The 22477-nt window shown below is 42.0% G+C and overlaps 1 protein-coding gene across 2 annotated transcripts in view; it reads left to right on the top strand.

The window, feature by feature from the left end:
• Nucleotides 1–22477, top strand: part of LOC124050229 (neurexin-3b) — a 279720-nt gene that overhangs the window by 202239 nt on the left and 55004 nt on the right. For both annotated transcript variants that reach the window (XM_046372542.1, XM_046372543.1), the window contains exon 17: nt 10100–10281. In XM_046372542.1, the coding sequence (XP_046228498.1) occupies nt 10100–10281 (182 nt within the window). The remainder of the gene's footprint in view (nt 1–10099; nt 10282–22477) is intronic.

The raw sequence follows: 22477 nt of genomic DNA, 5'->3' as shown, positions 1-22477 counted from the left end.
CACTGGAGAGTTGTTTGGTGAGAAAAGGAAGGCGTCTGTGAGCGCCAAGTTAAATGTAACTGTGGAATTGAAGTCCTTGGCTCAGAGGGAGGCGGCTGAGTAAACTTCTGAAAAGTACAAACTTGATTGAAATTTTTTTTTTTTTTTTTGCCTCTGTGTTTTTTTTGCTAGTGTGTGATCTAGAGTCCACAGGAGGTGTGGGAGGTGCACTGAGTTGCACATTTAAGTATTTTTGTTCGTCATTAGTGGGGAGGAACTGTTTGTGAGTTAATCAGTGTGATCTAAAGGTGTTTGAGAGAGGTCGGGTTGGAGACGATATCAAGCTTGTCACAGACATTGGTGGCTAGGATGTGGGGTTGCTATGCCAACCGCAGGCGCAGCTGGTCTAGCTTTGGAGAAGACAATGAAGCCGTGTTTCAACGGGCAGTCATCAAATTCAGACAAAAGAAATTCACAGAGCAAACAAAAAAGGTCATCAGGCATGTTTGTTCACGGTTTGATTTTGATCTCAAAAACAAAGATCTGTATTGTCAACTTGATTGTTTTGTTTGTTTTCCCCAGCGAGGTATAGGACTATTACTCAGTATAGTATTTTAGGTTCAAGTAGTTTGCTATTTGATGTTGTTGGTATCAAAGGGAAGATTAGCCCTGCTTCATACAAGACACTGATTCCTTTTAGCATCCGTCCATCCAGCTCTCTAATCCATATTTTTCAAAGGCAGGTGGGCATCAGAGACAGACATTCTCAACATGTTTTATAAATAGATTCTGCCTGTAATTTAAATACACAGCCAACATATCAGACGAATGGATGGAAAAGTAAGATGGAAAAGTCTCACTCTCTCCTTTGTTTGTGGCTCTGTAGTTGTGCACTTGAATTATCCAACAATGTTGAATGCTGTAATTTCATTCAAGGTAAGTGTTAGTGTTTTTCATTTAGTCACCTGTCACTAAAACTTCTGGAAGTCAGAGAGTGAGGAAGTAAGTCCGCAAACGTGAATAAACACAGTGTGAGTAGAACTTTGAAACATCTGTGAACATTTCTGTCCGAGTCACGTCATATGGATTTCATCAGTAATGGCGGCTTTTTGTCCATGTCAATGAAGACAACAACTCACATGATACCTCCCTATTGCAGAAATCACATACTGCGCGTTTAAAAGTGCAGTTGCTGGGCAGGAATACTCTGTGTGGAAGTGACTGAATTATTGTTTCCCACATTTTCAAACCTTCTGTTGAAGCCAGCTGAAGAGGAAGAGAGCGTTGGAAACATTACATAGTTTTCTTTATCACCAGTCCTTAAAGTTAACACAGCTACCTAGTATCAAGCAAATACTGGAGCTGCTTGCTTGGTGTGGCAAAGGTGGCAGCCCGGTTTGACAGATAGTCAATCCGTCTTGACTTATTACATTCTGTACACAGCTAGTCTCAGCCAAACAAACTAAACTAGCAAAATCCATTTGCTACTGTGGTTTGTTGACATTATGTGAAAAATAGCTCTGCAACGGTGTCTGCCTTACTGGAAGAGCATGCTGTTTATTCAGCCGATGTGTTTCAACAACGGGCCATCTATAGAAGTATTCTATAGAAACTACACAAAGTGTACCTGTATCTCCCCAGTGGTGCCTTTGTTAACTGCTAATAAAATAAAGGCCAAAAGGCCAAAGGTCTTTTTTTTTTTTATTACTGAATTACAAAAATCTGCTTTTGGATCATAAATCCAGAAAGCCTCATTCCTATTTCCAAGAAATCTAACATCGCCTCTCCTCAGCAGCAAATTGACTTTTCTGCACCAATAAAGGAGTTCATATAGGAATGTCTGACCTTCAAAAATGTGTGGACACAGGATGTTGTGTGCAGTATCTTCATTTTAATGAATCTCTGGTGTTATGTCCTATCTTTTAGCTAAAATTCCATTGTGGCATTTCTTGTGACTTCACAATTGAATCAATTTCCACATTTGCTGGCATCACCAGTTGGACAATGCACAGCCAATTTTGTAATACATTGTAATACACAATCTAAACTTTTCTCACTCCTTGGACCAAAAAAGGCAAGTTTGTAAAAAGTTTCGAATGAGTAAATGTGACCAACAGGGGTTTGAGCCATAAAGGCCTCTGGATAAGATCAGTGGCTGAGGTTGCTATCTTGTATTTGTGTATGACGATCTTTCGGTTATTGCAGAGAGAAGTGGGGGAGAGAGACAGAGACAGACTGGGAGAGAGTGAGGAGGAGGGGAGTTCTGGGCTCGCCGCAAAGCCTTGGCAAAGGCAGACAGGCTGCACTATCCTCTGGGGAAGATTCAATTATAAATGATGCTTCCACTCGGAGCCATCTTGGAATCCCTTATTCTTTAGGAGATCTTCTTCACCTAATCCTCAGCAGGGTTTGGTGTGGCCTTCCTCTGAAGTGATATGCCTCACACACATCGCGTGTCATGCATTATGAATGATGCGAAGGAGATACTTGTGTCCTAATTTCGCTGAGAGCGATGTGAACATCAATGCTAGCACTGACAAAATGGTAATTTTTGCCATTGAAAGGAACAGGGTTAAGTCAAACTGTGCAGAGTTTTAGTGTGCAAGTGTCCCAACAATTTACATGCAATCTGTGTGTGTTCACGCCATCTCAAGTTGACTTTTCTCCACCTTTGCTGCCCACCTTTGTCTGTCTGGCTCTTCTTTCATCCAGCATCTTCCTGCATCTCTCCTACCTCTTACCTTCTTTCCTTTCATCTCTCTGCAACGTCTCTCTCACCCTTCTAAAAATTCTACTGGTGGCGGCGTACAGCATTAAAGTCAGCAGACAGGTCTTCTTTGTAGCCTAGAGTGCCGCATGGATCTCAGCTGCATGCCCCCCCCCCCCCCCCCCCCCCCCCCCCCCCAGCCTCAGAAATCCTCTTCAGACCCCCTTCCCTCTTCCTCATCCTCTTCCTTCTCCAACCAGAGAGAATAGGAGCTGACATCTCCAGAGAACCGCAAAAAAAATCATTTAAAGCCTTCCTCTCTGTCCGCTTGCCGCTACAACAGAGAGGAGTGTCAGTAATGCAGCAGCAGGGGAGACAGAGAAGAGAGAGAGAGTGAGCAGAGGGGGGGGAATTGCAATCCGAGTTTCGCAGTAATGAGGGGAGAGTTGTTATGGCTCACCTTCTGCTGTTCAAGTGTGTGTGTGTGGGTATTTTCACCTCTGTGTACTCACATTTGCGCCTTTGCGGTGTTACATGAAGCTGAAGTGGGGATACATGACTGCTTCATTATTTGGTGTCTGTGAGTCGATCTTCCTGTCTTCATGGTGTGATCTGAGCATGATTTGTCATGCCAGTGAGTAAAGAACCAGTGCCTTTCCCTGTTGCTCTGGGAGGGGTTGGGGTGGGGGGTTGCACCATTCGACTCTCTCCATCTGTGTCTCCATTCTCTGTTCTCCATGTCTGTCCTCCTTCCTCCTGGAAAAAAAAGTGGCTCTTCCTTCGCTCTCCACATCTCCTCACTTCTGCCTGAGTATGATGCAGATGGCAAATCAAGCTGTTCATCATGGAAATATATGCAGCCCCCCCTCCCCCCGCCAGTGAAGAGTGACAAAATGATAAGAAGTTTTTGGTGGAGCCATTTCACTGTGTGTTTGCCTCGTTAGAAGTCAATGCACCTCTGCAGGGAAGAATTAGCAGTTGTGAAAGAAGACATACTTAAATATGTAACCGTTGGGTAGTTCAGTATACGAGGTAGACTAGACCCAGGAATCCAGTTAAAACAAGAGAGAGTTTCTTTAATTTAATGAAGTAGTGGTGGTTCAGTATAACTGGTGGAAAAGGGTTGGCGTGCAGCCCTCAGGCCAAATCTGGCCTCCCAGTGAGTTTGCTGACCTCACATAATTCACAGCATAGCCTGCCCACCTTCAGCCTGAGCTGAGTACAATTTTATCAGAATGAATTAAAACACCTGTCTAGGTATGCAAGGTCGATGCGTTACATCGACCTTGCATAGCACATCTATGTTGGAAATCACTGATTTAGTGTATGTATTTTTCTGTTATACTGAAAGGCCTGTACCCTCACTGATATAAAAGTGGTAGGGACCATATTGTCATCTCTTACTAATACAGTTCAACAACTGCACAAACTACAACCTGCAAAATAAACATACTTGTCAAACTTGTTTTCTGTCACCTGCTCTCTCTCTCTCTCTCTCTCTCTCTCTCTCTCTCTCTTTTTCTCTTTTTCTCTCTCTGCACTGACACCAAGAACCACGACAAAACCACAAGCACTAAATCTCACTGCAACAGAGAAGCCTTAGCTCCTCTTGGCATTGTTGGGCAACTGTAGCACAAATACAGCCACTGTACTATTTGACTGCTCAATCCCAGCTAGAGGAGTTGCTGCCCAGCGGCTCAGACTTTATCATCCTGGCTACTGGTGCTGCTTTGCTTCCAGAGCAGCAGCAGAAGCTGCCTGAGCCTCTGCCCTGCCTTGCTGAATTTGCTAGTGGATTCTGGCTCATAAAGTTAGAATATGATTCTGACAAAATGTTACACAATATAGAATAATCCATACAATCCTCTGTACTCGCTCTGTGGACTGGGAAATAAGTTTCCAAGCTATAATAGCAGACTGTATTGTGTTATCAGCTCTTCCTTTAGATTCACACCTGCAAGTTCCATTCCAGCTATCATACCTGATGCAAAATAATTTGTTTATGAAAAACCATAAACAAATGTGGCTTAATCTCAACTCTGTATATATTTTACAGTTTGTTTTCTGCACAGATTACATAATATAGCACAGTTTGCTCCGTCCATTATGTCTTTGTTTGTCCTGCTTCTCACTTCTATTACCCCTGGTTTTTGGCGCGTGAATCCATATAGTATGATAATACTGCAGCTTATTATAACAGGGAAACAGACAGTGTAAATCATTCAAGGCTGGCTGTTTTCTTTATATAGCCATTCTTCACAACACACTGCCCTTCATCAATCATATTCTGTGCGTTGTTCAGAGTTGCTGCTAGGAGATAAGACACATGCGCAGTGACAACACACACACGTATGTGGCATAGAAATACATTAAAAGTCCAACAGCATACACACGCCATGAGTATTTTAGCCATTTGCTGTAAACTTGCTTCTGGCGGCTGATGGAAGACAGAGCGAGAGAGAGGGGGCGTTCAGTCATCTCTCTCGTCCCTCACTCTGTCCCAGAGGGGAGAGGCAACAGTTGGAAATATGAATTATGAAATGATAAGAGGTTGTAAAATGGAGATAAATCCTGGTGATTACACAGCTCAGTATCTCACAATTTGATTCTTCTGCCAATGATTCCTGATTGTAGTTGTGTGAAGGACAGCAAGCCTAATAATTCCCCGTGTATGAAGCACGGCAGGGGAAGGCATTGTGATGATGGAGTTCTTTTGAACACGATTGAGGAGGCAATTACATTTTGCATCTCACTTTCAGGATCCTTTTTTTAAGGCTTCTCTTTCTTTTCCTCATTCTCCGATGGCAGAAAATTCGACCACATCAAACTGTGTTTGTCTTCTTTTTCCATCCCCTGGGGTGCCAGTGCTGCAGAAAGCCCAAGAGATAACAAGGAGAAAGACATAAAAGCACATAAACAACACACACCAAGGAGAAAGGAGAGGAAGTGTGTGTGTGTGTAAGAGAGAGATTGTGTGTGTGTGTTGGGGGGGGGGGGGGGGGGGGGGGGATGTGTGTGAGTAAGTTCAGACTCATGCATGTCTATGCAGATGACTCTGATTGTGTGCATGTGTACTTGCGCACAGAGTTTAGAGCATTTACCCGCCGAAGCTCTGTGCCTCCTGAGTATCTGGCAGGGCCATCTTTTTCTTTTTAGCTGCCCACAAAAATAAACACACATACACATACACACCACCCTGTCCAACTTAAAAAACTCTTGACTTGACCATTACCTCTCTGCAGCCCATGCGGTTGGACAGACAATACCAGTCTTTTCCTGTAGTCCTCTACCAGCTGCTTCTAAACAGGTTTTATCTCAGCATGGTGTGAAGCCTGAATACAACCAATTATGCAGTTATAACAGACGTGCACCACAGCAGCTGTTCTGCTCTTTTTACGCTTGTATAGATTGCATTGTTGCCTAGTACAGTTAAAATGTGTATGTGGAAGACAGAGAGGGAGAAGAGTGTGCAAACATAAATAATGTATGGGAAATGTTTTTTCATATTTATATTTTGCAACCACTGTAAACTGAGCTGGTGCTTTGGCTTTGATCTCATTTTGCACCACCCAGATTTTTCCCGCTGGTCAAGTGCATTGAAACTGGTGACCTTCTGTCATTTCTGTCTCTGCGTGAAAATACCATATCCTCTTCATTTTCTTTCTCTTCTTTTCTCTACTTGGATAATGTCACGTGTGGAGCCTGAAGGACAGGACATAGTTCTGTTCCGCAGACAGGTGTCCTGACCTTCTGTCTGCACTCCCACGCCTCAGGGGACCTCAGCGAAATAGAGGCCACGGCTTTGACCTAGTCTCTCATCTACAGTTTGTCTCTAAACGGAGGCACACTGCAGATGCAATGAATCACACCGCTGCAGAGTAATCCATCAGTGGATTTTTAAGGCTCACGCAGAGGTATTTTCTTGTTTTGTTTTATTGTCAAAGAAAACCAGTATTAGTTATAACTTCTTTCTAAGGGTTTGCCTTCCTTTAGTAACTAATCAATGGTGCACCCATATGCTACAATTAGATTTCAAATGGGCCCCGTCCAATAGCCACTGGCCATGGCAAGATTGCATTATTCAGAGATTGAGATGAAAGTCCCCTCTGATCCACCAAAATAACATCTTGTGCAGTAATCTGTTTGTAGATTTGATTCCTTTGATGATATTTTCCCTGCAGTTGGCTTTTCACCAGGACGTCATGGCTGTGTAAGGAAAGTATGTTGGGTGCTTCATCTCTGCTCTTTTCTAGTACAAGTTTTACCCTTTTAAGCACCAGTGACATGTCCGTCAGTGTCCATCTCATAAACAGTACCTTGAATGACCCCGGAAGCAGAAGAAATTTCTGTAGTAATTACGAGTCACGCAGGAAAAGTTACGAAACAGCAAATGTGAAAAAGCCGTTTTCCAAAAAGCACATAACAAATTGGGCTGCTTTTATCACATTACTTTAATGCAAACTTGTACGTTGTTGCACTGAGAAAATCAAAAAAGGTGTTCAAGCCCATCACTTTGGCAGACTTTGTTACAGAGAGCCATTTACTTTAAAGGTTGTCTGGTTAATGAACCAGGTTATTTTCCAGACAATGAATGCCGTGTTCTTGCACTTTTAATTACATGCACATTTTAAAAAGGGTTTTTGCCGAAGTACTAATGTGAGATCGCCTTGCTTATGTAGAGTACACACAAAGCGATGGGCTTATGTTGATTTATTTTATTTCAGTGAAGTCAGAAAAGTCTTTTCCCCATTTTTGCATTCTGCTTTCAGTTTAGCTCATTTTTTTAACACTGGCTAGAAAACCTTGAAAGAGCTATTGCTTATTAACAGTTCTGGGGTCCGTTTAATGCTGGAGGTGTTAGTTGAAGTAACTGAGAGTATGCACACTAAGATATGCTCAAAAATTTTAAATATGCCATTGCTTACCCTCACTTTCATCTAATTAGTATCCTTGTGAAATCACTGAAATTCAATTACATTGGTGCCCCTTACACCCACACATTAGCAGAAGGCTGTTTGCCTCTGCAGTGAAGTTGCTCAAATAAAACTTTAGGAGTTAAAACTGGCCAACAAAATTCTGCATCTCCTCACAGTTGCTAAACATCCATACATTATTTTTTTGCTTGTTTGTTTTTTTTTGTCTACTTTTGAAATCTCCACATGAATATCAGAAATGATTCTCTACTTGATGGTTTTGTACACAGCAAATGCATGAACCCATATGCAGCAGACTCTGTGTGGAACTACAGCCGGTGCAGTCTGGGCCAAGCAGGTTGTTAGAGAAATGTGGAACATTACAGCAATCTCTGGTTCTCTCGCTTCTCTGTACTTGTGCAGATAATCACCCACTTGTGTGACTGTATGTGAGAATGCATCGTGTTTTGAGTGTTTGTGTGCACGCACACGTGTTTGCACAGTTTTTATACTTGAGCATCACAATGTGCGTTTGTGCCTTCGTCAGGCTGCCCGTGTATGTGTGTGCATATCCGTCGCTGTGCGTGTGGCTGCCTGTGTGTGTTTCATGCCTAACATTGTCTTCTTGAAACACTAAGCAAATCTCCTCAATGTGATAATTGGCTCCCCGGGGTGCTTGTATCTTTGCTGCTCATCATCGTCATCCCCTCCAGAAAAAACGAGCGTGTGTTAGATGAGATAGGCGAAGTTTGCTCGTTTGCCGAGGAAACTGATCCCAAGTCTGCCTGAACTCTTTTGGCAAGAAGAAACTTTGAGGCAATGAGACAGCAGGGCCAGATCCGGTGCAACCTGGCTGCAGGCTGCTATCTGCTCTCTTCATGGCACCAGGGCCTTGTTTTCAGCCAGACGCGATGCCATGGAGTAAATGAGCCTTTTGAGGCAGGTGATATACGATGCAAACATCAGCTTCAGTTGTTGCAATGTCATCGAGAGCAATAGTGAGACTTTATTGTTTATCTTCAGGACAAAAATTAAATCTCAAAGGGAGGACTATGTGTTAAACCAGCCATGTACAGTTATTAGTTACAAGAGGAGAAGAAGTTGTTTGTGGCTCAGGATGCTTCACTTGTTTAGATATTTTTCATGTCACATAGGCGACCTTAGTTGGTGGTTTGCATTGCTGGCACCTGAGGTGTGTAAATTGCAGACCTGTTTGTGTGCCTGAAGGCAAATAGAGACACTCATCTGGTCGATAGTCTCTCCCTCTCTCTTACTCCCTCTCATCCATATGTTCTTGCAGTCCCCAGGGTGTTATGGACCACAGAGCAGATTGTTGGCCGCTTCATAGGGAAAACAGTGAGACAGCTGGGCACCCATCACAAGGCCAAACAGATGTTCAGGTGACTTGGAGAGGAAGTGAATGGAAATGGTTGAGGAGGACACACAGAGAAAGAAAGGATGGGGGGGGGGGGTGATGTGGAAGAAGGAGATGCAGAGGAATGATGGGAGCAGAAAATAAATAAAAAAAAAACTCAGAGACTTCATTACCAATCCCCTGTCAGCCTCAGAGGTGGGCCAAATGCTTTCTACAATCCTTAGGCCACAGGAGTCTGTTTCGTCTCCCATATTGATTCACCCACAAGTCTATCTGCTGTAGGTCTAATGCCTTTGATCTCTTGATTATCTTTGCCTAAACGTGGACGAGATGGTTAAGCAGCTCAAGGATTCAGTGCTTTAATTTTGACGCCCCTTGGGGAATGTTCAGAAGTTGGAAGTGAATCTGACCCTGCAACCAAATATGAATGAAACATTTATTTCTGTTCCATGTGACGAGAAGGAAAAAAAGGAAATCCACAAACAACTTTCACAGATTCTTTGGCTCAGGGCCGAGCTTGATCCAAACAGAGCCTCTTATCTGACACAAATCTGCATAGAGGCTGATGTAACAACAAAAAATTTCATTCTGGAAGCTTCCGCTACTGCGACCCTTTTTTCTACACTGCATTTGTCAAATTAAACCTGACGAAGGCCCTTCGATTTTTTTTTCCCCAGCCCTCTTCTCTTCTTTCTTGTGCCAGCCTTTGTTCTTTGGTTGCAGGTCTCATATATAATACATGAGGATTGGGAGACTTATCCTGTTCTGGTCATACTGGCTGTTATTCCCTGGGCAGGGGCTATATTTAAGAACTGAATAGGTCATAGATGGCGCCAGGGGAACTGCTGACTTCTACCCAAAAGGTGGTGTTGGTTGAATATGATTAAAAAAAACAAAAATAGAACTTGACACAATTACGTTGTAGCAGTGGTAAGCTGGCTGTACAAGAATTACAGTAGATTTAGCTCTTAATGGAGATGGTTTAGATCTAGTGTCTTGTTGGCGATGACACTGTGTCCAGTTACAGCGTGTTTGTACATCATGGAATTGGATTTTATCTTTTGTCTCTGTTTCTCCTAGAACAAGTCTAATTTCTTTCCTTTTCTGCTTGTTTTCTTTCCACAGCTGGCACCACGTATATCTTTGGTAAAGGAGGGGGTCTGATTACATACACATGGCCCAATAATGAGAGACCAAGCACACGGACGGACCGGCTGGCGGTGGGCTTTAGCACTACCATCAAAGACGGCATCCTCGTCCGCATCGACAGCGCCCCACGTCTGGGTGACTACATCATGCTCCACATTGTAAGTAAAATGTTGTCATTTCAGAATTGAGCATTTATTGTACAGCTTGACACCATATTCACTCCACTGAAGTCATCCATTTAATTAGATTGAGGCTACATCTGGTTCAGGCTAATTATGAACTGCTTCTTAGCCATTTTACCACCTGTAAAGTAAAATAAATGAATCTACTGTTGCTCTTTGCCTTAAGCACTCATGTGTTTTTGATGTCACAACCACAAGATTAAGACCACAAACAAAGCTCTGAATCATTCCTCAATGAGTTTCTTATCATTGGTTTACTTATTGTCGTCTTCTGGCCAAATTCAACCTGCTGTGCTCAAACTAAATTACACAAACAGTGCGGATACACAATAGAGAAAAACAAAAAAGGTAACTTATTCCTCTACTCTGAGTCTCTGCTCACTGTCCTCTTCCAGAATAACCCTACTTTTCTACCATTCAAACTGACTCCCAGCATGAATAATGGATGCGGCTCTCCATACATATGCAGCATGTTCCCACATGTTGGAGTTAGATGATAGAATCCAGGAGGCTGCGTGTTGGAGTTCTCGACTGGTCGACTGTGCATCCATGCAGCATCTTAATAATCTCACTTCATGACCTTGTGTTTGACTCGTTTACATAAGCATTAAGCATTAACATACTCATCAACAGCAGCTAGAGGAGTGCAGAGCGTCAGTGCGATGGAGATATGGTGGTTGTGGGTGAGCGGTGGGGGAAGTTGCTGCTGACGCCATGTGAAAAAAAAAAAAAAAATGTGATGATGAGGAGGAGCTACAGTTGCAGAAGCAGATTGAAAGTCTTTTTCTTCTTAAAGAGCTCCCCTCATCTCCTGAGTGCTGGCCATGTGGTGCAGAAAAGCAGCCATCTGCTCTCCAAAGATGAGGGCCAACAACAAGCAGTTTGGAGCTGCCTCATAGAGGGGGATAAAGTGAATGCATGTGTGGGCATAGGTGAAAGAGGAAGTGAAATGGCATACATTGAGAGAAAATGATAAAGATGTACAGTAGCTTGCGAGGGTGATGTGGGGAAACGCCTCCCCGCGTGTCTAACCGACTGAGTAATTGAAGGAGCCCCTAAAGTAAGAAGGAGGGATGCATTTTTAATTCTGCTTTTTAGATATCACAGCATAGCTAGCCAAGCAGGGTATCTCTTATAATTTGGCTGTGAGTCGTTGGGCGGCGAATGTCTTCATTCCTCCAGTCTCATACTGCTAATGAATTTATTAATAGAAAAAGCAGCTGCGTGTTCTGAACACAGTCTAGTTTTTTTGTGCTGCGGGTGGGTAACATTGCACAGCTAATATTTCAAATGATTTATTGACAGCCAAGGGTGTACAAACAAAGTGGGCTTCATTTAATATTAACAGTGATTGTACCCTTGAACTACAAAATATTTGGCCAATAACACAGCTCTCCAAGGCACCCCTTTTCCCACAATTACACTGCTCTCAAACACAAACTAATTGAAGAAAGGTGGACTTTTTACCGCAGGTGAACTGTAAATAATTAATTAGACCTTGAGTGAATGTGCAGCCATAAAACTGGTGGGTCCAGTTACATCTTAAGGGAAAAAAAACAAACGCTGCTTGGCCTTCCTTTCTAATGTTTGTTGTTATCTGGACAATACGTTATAATTTTACCTCACAGAAGGTTCTGTAGCTGTTGATATATTGAATCTGTAAGACTGCTACCGCAATGTGAATATTGTGTAATTTGTGGGAAAAATAACTTTGATGTTTCTAAAGGTTTTATTTGTGGTAGAAATGGTGTTAAATGAGCAGATGTTCCAGACTTCACTGAAATGTCGTTAGGTAACTGCTCCTAATGACAGACGTCAGGTCTTCCCTCTCAGCGCTTCGGTAATGAATCTGGAGGAAAAGGTTAAAAGCGTTACGCCTGTCCATTCTGAATATACGTCCAACCAAAGGTCTCACCAGGCCCAGGGCCATCACCTCAGCCTTTGCAAATATTAGGTCACTATTTGAGAATCGGCACACTAAAGTCAGGATTCATTAGGGCACACTGTGGCATCTTTGATAGCTGAATATATGACATGTTAGAGTCAGCAAAAAGGAAAGTATGCAGTTTTATGCTTAGTTTTTCATTGTGTGCAGATACCTTTAATGTCTTTTTAATAAGACTTCACCAGGAGAACATGAATGTGTTTGACTGGCCTTGAGTTAGACTGAAGTATCTCATGCTTGCAGTTTGCTGCAACAGAAAATAATGGGCGTACATGGCATTTTCTTAAACATGCAGAGCCCCGAGCGCAGAGGAAAAACAGACATTTTGAGGCAAGACCTAATCACTGACTCCCTTATTCTCCCCCTCTCTCTTTCGCTTTCTTCATTATCTCCTCTCCCTCCTCCCTGTGATTAGCTTACGGCTTGTTTGGCAATCATGAATTAAAATGCTGATTGTAGTGTTTACATTTTAACTGCTAAGAACAACTGCACGCTTGGTTTGAAATCTGAGGGGCGATTTGGGGTAATTTGAGGAGGTGAGCATGACATTCTGCCATCGCTTTCGTTTTCGTTTTCTGAGTTCATTTGATTCTTCGAAGTCCTTATACGGAGCGTAAAGCAAACCAGGACCCCTGTCAGGTGTGCGGGGTATCTACGTGTGTGTCTTTGTATGTGTGAGCTTAAGTCTGTGACAGAAAGACTCTAAGCTGTGGGCTACATGTGTCGTGACTCACACAGTCTCTCACCAGGGAATGCACATGACTGCAGGTGAAGATTACCCAAGTCACACACACACACACACACATTTAAGGAAATCCTTCAGAATCTCATCTCCACTGCATAATTTAGGTAGAAAAACTCATTTTTTTGTGATCACAAGAGCAGTTGCAACAAACAGACAAGACAGGACCATTAAAGATGCAACCTCAAAGAAGGTGTTCTGCTTAAAAGACACTGAAGTAAACTCATTACAGTGATAAATGTGCTGCTGATAGTGCGTTTTATTAAAGGTTGAAGTTTCACAACTGTCAGAATATTGGATATGGATATACTGGATATGAAAGGAAAATTAGCACCTTCTGTTTCTTTGAAGGCACAACCTTGCGACTGGGGTTTCATCAATTTTAATCACAAATGGCTGGGAAAATCTGAGGGTAAATAAAGAATATTATGGATGCAGCTAATGTATGCATTATCCAATATACATCCTGTACCTGAAAGCTGTTTTCTACTATCTAAAAAATGAAATTCCAAATGGTAGCTGACAGAGAGAGAGAGAGAGGAATAAACAACAGCAAAACTGTATGTGCCTCAGCCACCAGCCCCATCTTTTCTCTTTAACATTCCTTGAACATGACAGTAGTGCATGGGGGCGTTGGTGGGGTGTGGTATGTGGGATGCATGGTTCATCATGGCTTCAGCGAGCCCAGATGAACTCACTTCTCAGAAAACATTGTAGGTGACAAGTTGGAGTCAGGCGAAGCCGAAATTGAGAACGCTCCATCAAGTTTCATGTCTGGCAGCTTTTTTGGTTTCCAATTAAGGGAGAAAATCACAGTGAGACGCCTGATGAGATAAAGACTCTGTGACACCTTCTCTGTAACACATAACTTAAAAATATGTCACACTCCAAGCAAAGTCATTACAATGACAACTCCAATTTCCACTTTATGGATAAATGTGACATTTAAGCACTTAAAAACTGAGCTGCTTTTATTTGAACTATAAACCCTTCTTGTTGTAATGTCTAGTTTATTGTTCGTGTGCTTTTACTATTTCAAGTTTAACAGGGATTATTAAATTTGAATTTGACAGAAAGGTGTTTCAGAAGCTTTAGATTTCACTCGGAAATCAAGATCTGCAGTTTGCACTTAACGTTTAACACCAAAATGAAAGCGACTTTTTTTTTTTTTTTGGTGATAATAGAAATGGCCTTCATGAACCTTCCCCAAATGGATTCTAAACTCACACACGTATTTTCCATCTGCTCCCACCCAGCATGTGTGAAGCCCACATATTCACACTTTCATTTAAATCTTCACCCCCCTCCCTCAAAAACCATACATTGACAACCAATTAGACATTTTCTAATGGAGTGACGGCACTCGGAATTCCATTACCCACTTGAGTTTTCCCCTTCATGCTAATTTGCGGGGCGGGATAATTGAAAACCTTCATGCAGACACTCAGAAACAAGTCGTGGAATGAGATGAACGGCTGTGGATGGGAAATTCTACTTTGCATGGACCGCTCTGTATCCATTTTCATCACCCTTACGCACTTTACATGCATACATACACTAATTCACCTATAGTTCAATGAATTATTTCAGGAGTACAGATTCATAATTCATTCAGCACTTCACTCACTCCTGTCTTTCCTCATCCATCCATCATCTTCTTCTCTGTCTGTATGTGTTTATGTCTAACAGTGTCTGTTTCCCCACTCTACCCCACCCCGTCCCTCCCCCTCCCCCTCCCTTTGACAGACCTAATATAAGATGTTTGATGTGTACCTGTGTGCATCAGCGCGTGTATGGCCAGCAATGTATTGCTTCTATCAAGTTACCCTACCTTGGCAGGGAAAGATAGATATTTTTGTGGTTATGGCTCATGGCCTCTGATAACATTACAGTTTCTTATTCGTATTTCCTTGCCGCCCACATTTGATTCCCCCCACAGAAATAAAAAGCTGGGAAAATCTATCTCACAGCTGTTTTCACAACTAGTTTCATGCAGTACATGCAGTCTGCATTAATATAAGGATGTTGACAAATAAGTATTTCTCTGAAGCTGCACAGAGGAGTTGTTTTTATCTCCACTGCTTTGTTATTCCAATTTTCCGTGCTATCCAACAGACCTTACGACTGTTAGTTAAACTAATAAACAACTAAATGTTACATTACAAGAATATTATTGGCACTAGCACAGGTTCCCTTTTATGAGGTCAATATATAACACCAGATTATAAGCACCGTATCTTTCCGAGGGATGACACCGGTGACATAATGGCTTTCCACAGCAGGCTGAGCTTAACTGGCACACTTGCTACCAGATGGTGCATGTATGTGGGAGAGAAACCTTTACATGCAACAGTAGGTACTTACATAAGAGGCTGTGAAACACTATGCTGTATGTTCAGAATGGTTCTTTCATGTATGTTTTTATTTTTTGGACTTCAGGGTTGAGTTTGTTGAGTAAGTAATTTAAGAATCAGACAATTTTGATATCACACACAATACAAAATTAGCCTGACAATTTAACTGTTTTTCACCAGTGTCAGACACGCTGTATAATTTAATGAGTTTTTTTAGATTGCTATTTTAAGGGGCCTGCTGTTAGTCAGTGGTCAACAAATATTTGTGTACTCATGGCTGGATTAATCTGTTGGGAAGCCTCTTGGCATACATCCCTCTATTAGCCTGCAGTTCGTGCGTTTTATATGGATAATTTGTATTTATTTTGTATTTTTTTCTTCTTTTTTTTACTTCTGATACCTATCACTGTGACAAATCGAACAGAGGCATCACAAATCTTATGAGTAACACCTGTGCTTTTCTGACTATAGCAAGTCAAAATGTCTGTTATAAAAAAGGCATGTCTGAATAATTTTTATGGCAGCTAAAAGGAGGCTTGGGTTTATTGTGGCACTAAAGCCAGAGTTGGTGGCCTAAAGTAAATAAATGAATGGAACTAAATACAGAAATACTATATTTTATAACGACTGAACAAAAAAAAAATCACATCCGACCAATAGCCCATCTGCTTATATAATAGCAGTCAAACATATTGGATGGTTGTATCCTGATAGTAACTGCTGTGATGAAATAATGATTGAGTTTTAATAACAGTTTTAGTAACACTGTTTTATTGAACAACATGCACCATGTGAACAAGAGTTAACTAAAACAACAACAGTCTCAAAACTAGATTCTGAGATGGTGCCTTCAACATGACAAGGCCACAAGATTAGCTAATAATGAAGGCCTTGCCTCAGCTGGTTTTATGCTGTAGTGGTGCAAACTTGCAAAACTAATTTGCAATTAATTTATTATAACTAACATATGCAGTGAACCTGGGATTTAAAGGGGCCTTGCGGAGTCTGAGGCCTCGGGGCAGCTGTCTGCTTTGCCTAGTTTGTAATCCAGACAAAGTCCAAGTTCTACTTGTTTGTTATAAGGAAAACCAGTACCATCACAGTGCTCCTCAAAGAATATGGCCGGACTGCAATAGTAGTTGAGTTAATTTTTATATATATATATATTTACTTGTAATTATCTCACTTATTCTGACAGTGTCCTAGGGTTTTGTTTAATATCGTTCTGAGAAAGGATTGTCTTAAAGTAACTGCCAGAAGATCCCCAGAAAAGGGTATTGAATGTTACAGGAAAAAGTGAGTGAGTGTCTTCTTATGAAGCGTTAACACAGAGTCATCAAGGATGGAGGTTGAGAGTTTCCCGCATGTGATCATTAATAATTAACAACATTGACAGGCACCTTGGCTTTGACTGAAAACACAGAAAGCGATGCGTAGCCACATTAAAATGCACATTACACCAAAAGCTTTTTTGCATCTCATATTTTCTCAAACAACGCATGCATGGATACACAAAAACATATGTAACACAAGCCCTCACACTCTTTATTTCTCCTTCACTGGTGCCCATACACACCCGCCCACACGCTCACTCTCACTTATTCTCTCACTCTCTATAACGGCCATGTACATATATAAACACACACACACACACTCTTCCTCAGGCTCCTTCAACAAATGCTCACACCACGGTACACTGGCACTGACACTCCAAACATGATACAAGGGCTCTTCAGGGACATCTGCCTGTCAGTCATCCATGTCATCCAAAGGCACTTTGGAGGAGTGGGGTAGGGGTGGGGGTGCACACACACACACACACACACACACATCTCTCCTGTCCCCATTGTATGAGAGCAAGAGCAAGTAATAACTGCTCAAGCTGAACAAACAAAGCTACATTATTACAATGTACCCTTGTGGTCCATGGCCTTAGCCCTGGTCTCAACAATGTATATTTCATGGATTAAGATGAAAAATTCAATGAGAAACAACAGTGTGCCCCGCTCTCCTCACTTTGCTCTCTGACAACCTCCCCTCTGGGGGATGCTCGAATTTTCACAGCTTCTTGGTAGGACATGAATCCTATTCTCACAGAGATGAAGAGACAGGAGGAGGAGGAGATGAAAGAGACAGAGAGTAGAGCATCGTGTACATCCAAAAGTAGAACAAATACAAAAGGCAGAATGAAAAAGAGAGAGGGAAATAAAAAAGAATAAGGAGAGGTGGGAGGAGGAGTTGGAGAGAGAGAGAGATAGAAAGATGTGCGTATTTTATAATTTAGACCAGGATCAGAGCCAAACTTGGCTCAGATAGGTCTCAGCACATTGGCTGTGAATTCCAAATTACGTGTTGTCTTTCCGTCTCCCCCCGACACACACACACACCCCCACAACTCGCTACCAGCTTTCTCCCCCTTATCGCTCACTCTGTCTTATCTCTCTCTCTCTCTCTCTCTCTCTCTCTCTCTCTCCCTCTCTCTCTCTCTCTCTCTCTGTCTTTTTCTACTACGGTGCCACAGTACTTTTAGTTTCACTCTAAAGGCTAGACTGGGTGTTGGTAGCTGCCCCGGTCATTTGGTTTGAATTCATCCGCAGTGCGAAAAAATTCTAAATACTAAAGCTCCCAGTAGAGGCAAAGGTTATACTCACAGAGGTGTGGACAGAATGAGGCCATTTTAGTGGCAGTCATTTTATTCTATTAATTCAAAACTCAACCATTTGGTCTGTCATCAGAAATGTGAGACTGTTAGTACAAATCACTGTTGAGCAAGTTACTGGAACTATAAAACTTAATTATGTTACTCACTACTAAATAATTATTTAATAACTGCCAAAGCTGCCACACACACACCTGTCACATCATCTGCATGTAGACATTTGACACATTCTGGAGATATTTTTTGGCATATTTTTGGCATAAGGAAAAAGCATCAAATCCAAGTCCTCGTAGGAAAGCAAACAGCTGGAGCCTCTTAAAACATCACAGTGGAGCACAGCTGGATTCAGTGCATTCAGTGGGTGGAGAAGCAGCACTGCCCAACACTGGTCCTAACTGCGCATAAGTCAGCCTTTAAGTAGCTGCACTTTCTTAGATGGAGACAGATGTTCTCTGAGATCAAAGCACCTCCCTTCAGTCAGCAGCGTTTTATAATTTCCTCTATTTACCCAGCTCCAGATGTCGTACTATGTCTGCTTGAGTGATGAGCAGGACAGCTTGTGACGAGCACCTAATGAAAGATCAGAGGGATTTGGAATCGATTGAGGTGTATCTCACACACAAGGCTAGGTGCCATCTCAGCTCCAAAGACCCTCTTAAATCCTCCCACAAGGCTCCATGTTACCCAGTTCCAGCCACTCTGCCATCTCTCACCTGAACCGCCACAGGACAAAGAGAAGTTTAGGAAGACAGAGATTAAGTGAAAGGTAGGGAGGGGGGAGATAAACCAAAATAAATAAATAAATAAATGAAGAGATTCACATTTTAGCAAATTGACTCCCTTTCAGATTATCGACAAGAAGGGGGAATGATGAATTGCAGGGCTGCTCAGGTGATAAACGTCAGCATTAGAAAATAAATCTAGCGGAAAGAAGGGAAAAAAAAAAATTCTTGTGCCTTCAATATCAGCAGCGGTATAGCAGCTCACACGTAAACACACACATACGTACACATATGTACACACCGCAAATGTATTCATGGAGGATTATGCAAGAAGTTGTTTTTTTTTTCTCCCTTCTTGCTGATAAAGAAAGAAGGGGATCAAATTTGAGTGCGAAGCTCCTTCACAGATGGAGTGAAAATGTGAAAGTGAGTACCTGTGCATTTTACCGAGTGCAAGTTTATTTAATCCTCCCATTATTGACTCTCACCGTGACAAAGCTCTATTGACAAGGAGACAAAAAAGACTATATCACTTTTTTATGAAGCTGGGATCATCATAAAACCAATCTATAGGGATAAAAGATATTTCCTCCTGGATGGCTCCTATATAGAATTATTATAAGCACTGACTCACTGAAGGTTATGGAGTGTATCTCAGAGTTTTATTGATCCTCAAACGTTCAGGGCAAACGGCCAAGGACATGACAGCCAAGTCTTTCATCTCCTCATCTCTTGTTCTTCTCCTCTGTTGCCCTCAGCCATTTCCTCTGTCTCTCTATTGTGGAGAGAAAATAAAAAGGAAAAAAAAATCTTCTATCTTCTATTTTTAGTGTGAGCTCCAGTTCTGCAAAGCACTCCTTCTGTGTCCCAGCACACACACACAGACATGGCATACTTCCTGTCAGGTCAAGGCTGGCCCCAAAGCCACGGCCCCCGATAGAATCCAATCTGATTGGGCGCCCGAGTCGACCAATAAGGTTATGACCTTTTTATCCTGACATATTTTGTGAGATGTGTGTCGATTGGTAGGAGGTTTTTCTGCATAGTTCATGGCTTTTGCAGGGGTTTATGGTTAGGGGTCTTGGGTTAATACAAGAGAAAACAGAAAGAGGAATCTACTCTCATACTTTAAACTCTCACATTTAATCAATACGTGGTCCTAACTGAATTCTGTTAATTACTTTCTGTATGAGTGTTGACCTTAAATTTTCTGTTATTTAACTCCTGTATAGCTGCACTGGAACAAGCTCAAAGTCATGTCTAGTTGTCTTTAAGTCACAGCAGAAGACAGTGCTTTATTTTACACGTCCCATACTTTCTGGTACATCTTCAATTAAAATGTATGAATTGTGAGTGTAAACTTTTTTTCTTTGTTACCAAAGTCACAGCACAGCCGGTCACCTGAATATGCAAAAATGTAAAGATGTGTCCATCTGTACAGTTTCAGGCAAGCGCAAAATTCAACAAACGTGGAGGATAATGTTTACCTGGCTTTAGGTGGACCTCTGTCAAGGCTTTACATTTTGCTGTTGTAATGCAGTTCAAATCAACAATCATTTTAACATATACCACTGCTTTATCGCTACTTTAAATGTTTGAAAGTAAGTTACTAAAGTACTGAACTCAAGCACAGTCACTGCTGTTTGCAACTACTGTACTTGTACTGCACTACAGGTTAGAGGAGGATTGTACTCTTTACTGTACGACATTTATATAACGATAACATTCTGATTATTAATACGAAATCTAACCAACAAATAACTGATAACCGAGTGATAACTTATATTATATTATATAGGTTACAGGTCCAGTGTTCTTCTGGAGGAGCTCTGTCAAGAGAAAAATTGCAAAACTGTCAACTGACATTTAGGATTCAGTAGTTTTGGAGCAAAAAGTGACAATATCTTGGCTTCTGCTGCATCAATATTAACCATTCCTTTTGTTGACCATCACCCAATTGGGGTTCCCCTTAAGGAAATTTACAGAATCTATAAAATAGACAATTATCAAAAAACACATCAAGTCATCACAAAACAAAACAAACAAACAAAAAAAACAAGCAAGATTGGGGTCAGGGCTTATCAAATAAATATAGTCAGTGGAATGTGTGTGCGTACAGCTTGTCCCCCCTGCGTCCTGCCCTCTGGAAGATCTGAGCCTATGGCCATGACGGTATGAGTCAGCACAACACAGACAGATGTTAAAACGATGGACATGGGTGAACTCGCAGCACTCTTGACCTGCTGGAACCTGCCCTCCCTGCCTCGCCTGAACTTCACGAGACCCCTTTGATTAAGTTGGATTGAAGGCTGAAGACACATGGTTAATTCATTCTTCCCAGGCTACCTTTAATTTATTCAGACTTACCAAAGAAAGAAACTGTAACTTCCTTCTTCCATGGTTTAACTTGATCTTTCACTGGACAGATTCGTTTGAAAACAACATTCATCCTATTTTTCCCCTGTTTGGCAAGACTTACATGCTCTCTGATAAATGATCATTCTTGACACACTGATTTTGGAAAAAAATGAGATGTGACTGTTTTGCAGTGTAGCCAGTGCTGAATCGCCCTAACCTGCGCATGTGTTGGCCATTTTCCAGCAGGCTTCTGCCTGGACAGCAATTAATGTCATTTGGAGCGGAGAGGGACCTCATGACTCATTACATATGCCTTTTGCTCGGAAAAGCCTCTAAGGGACCTTCTCTTATGTGCCAATGCTGCCACTTGGGGGATGGCACAAGTTGGATAACACTCCAATTATAAAATTCACTATGAAAAATGTCCTCTGCAGTGCTGGCAGGGATGAGATTAAACCTTGTTTTGGCTTTAATTTATTTGAGCTTCTTGTACACAGACTCCTTAGTTACTGTATGGATACTGTGGGGTTTTCCATTCATTTATTGTCTAACTGCCTGAAATGTGTGCGTTTTTTTTCTAAACAAGTTTTAAATTTCCTGATTCATTAGCCAACCTTTTACAGAGGAATCGCATCAGCAGCAAGTTTAAAAATTCAATTTTATATATGTTCTGCAGAAATCTGCCCCAAAATGTAGCAGTGGCGGAAACAGTGACTGACTCTGACAGAGGCAGCCATGTATTTTTGACATTTTACAAAGCATCATTATCTGACATTTTTTCACTAGCTTAGATGTCAACTACAGCAGAAAGTCGAGAGTGAAATACATCGTGCATTTTTATGCAATCACCTGTGTCAACAGTCTTGGCGAATGGACAAGGAGGCCCATCTGTGTCTCGCATGACTGATCGTGGTGGACCTCCCCTCTCGACTACTGTAACCTGTTCGCAGTCCTGGCTCAGTAGAGCGCACAGTGGCAAATAGCAGGAGGGAAGGGGAGGGAGAGGTACAGAAAATGAGATAGAGGACAGAGACAGTGACAGCGAGAGAGGTGGGGGGGGATGCTGTGGGGGAGAGAGGAAAAGGGCTGGAGATATCGAGAGAGAGGAAAAGCAGAGATAGACAGAGGTAGAGAGAGTCAGTGCAGCATGTCTAATCTCCCCTCAGGGGCGGTGGTGTAAGGACGCCTTCTATGACAGATAAACTCACCCGACAGCGAGCCCAAAATGACAGACACCCACCAGCGGTGAAAGTAACTAAGTACGTTTACTCATGTACTGGACGCAAGTACAATTTTGAGGTACTTTACTTGAGTTGTTACATTCTATGCTGCTTTGTAGTTCTGCTTCACTAAGCTTTGAAGGCAAATATTGTACTTTCCGCTCCACTTCGT

The sequence above is a fragment of the Scatophagus argus genome, chromosome 19 (genome assembly GCF_020382885.2).
Source record: "Scatophagus argus isolate fScaArg1 chromosome 19, fScaArg1.pri, whole genome shotgun sequence".
NCBI classification, from domain to species: Eukaryota; Metazoa; Chordata; class Actinopteri; family Scatophagidae; genus Scatophagus; species Scatophagus argus.
The sequence above is the reverse complement of the archived record's forward strand: the minus strand, read 5'-3'. Positions and strand labels throughout refer to the sequence as shown.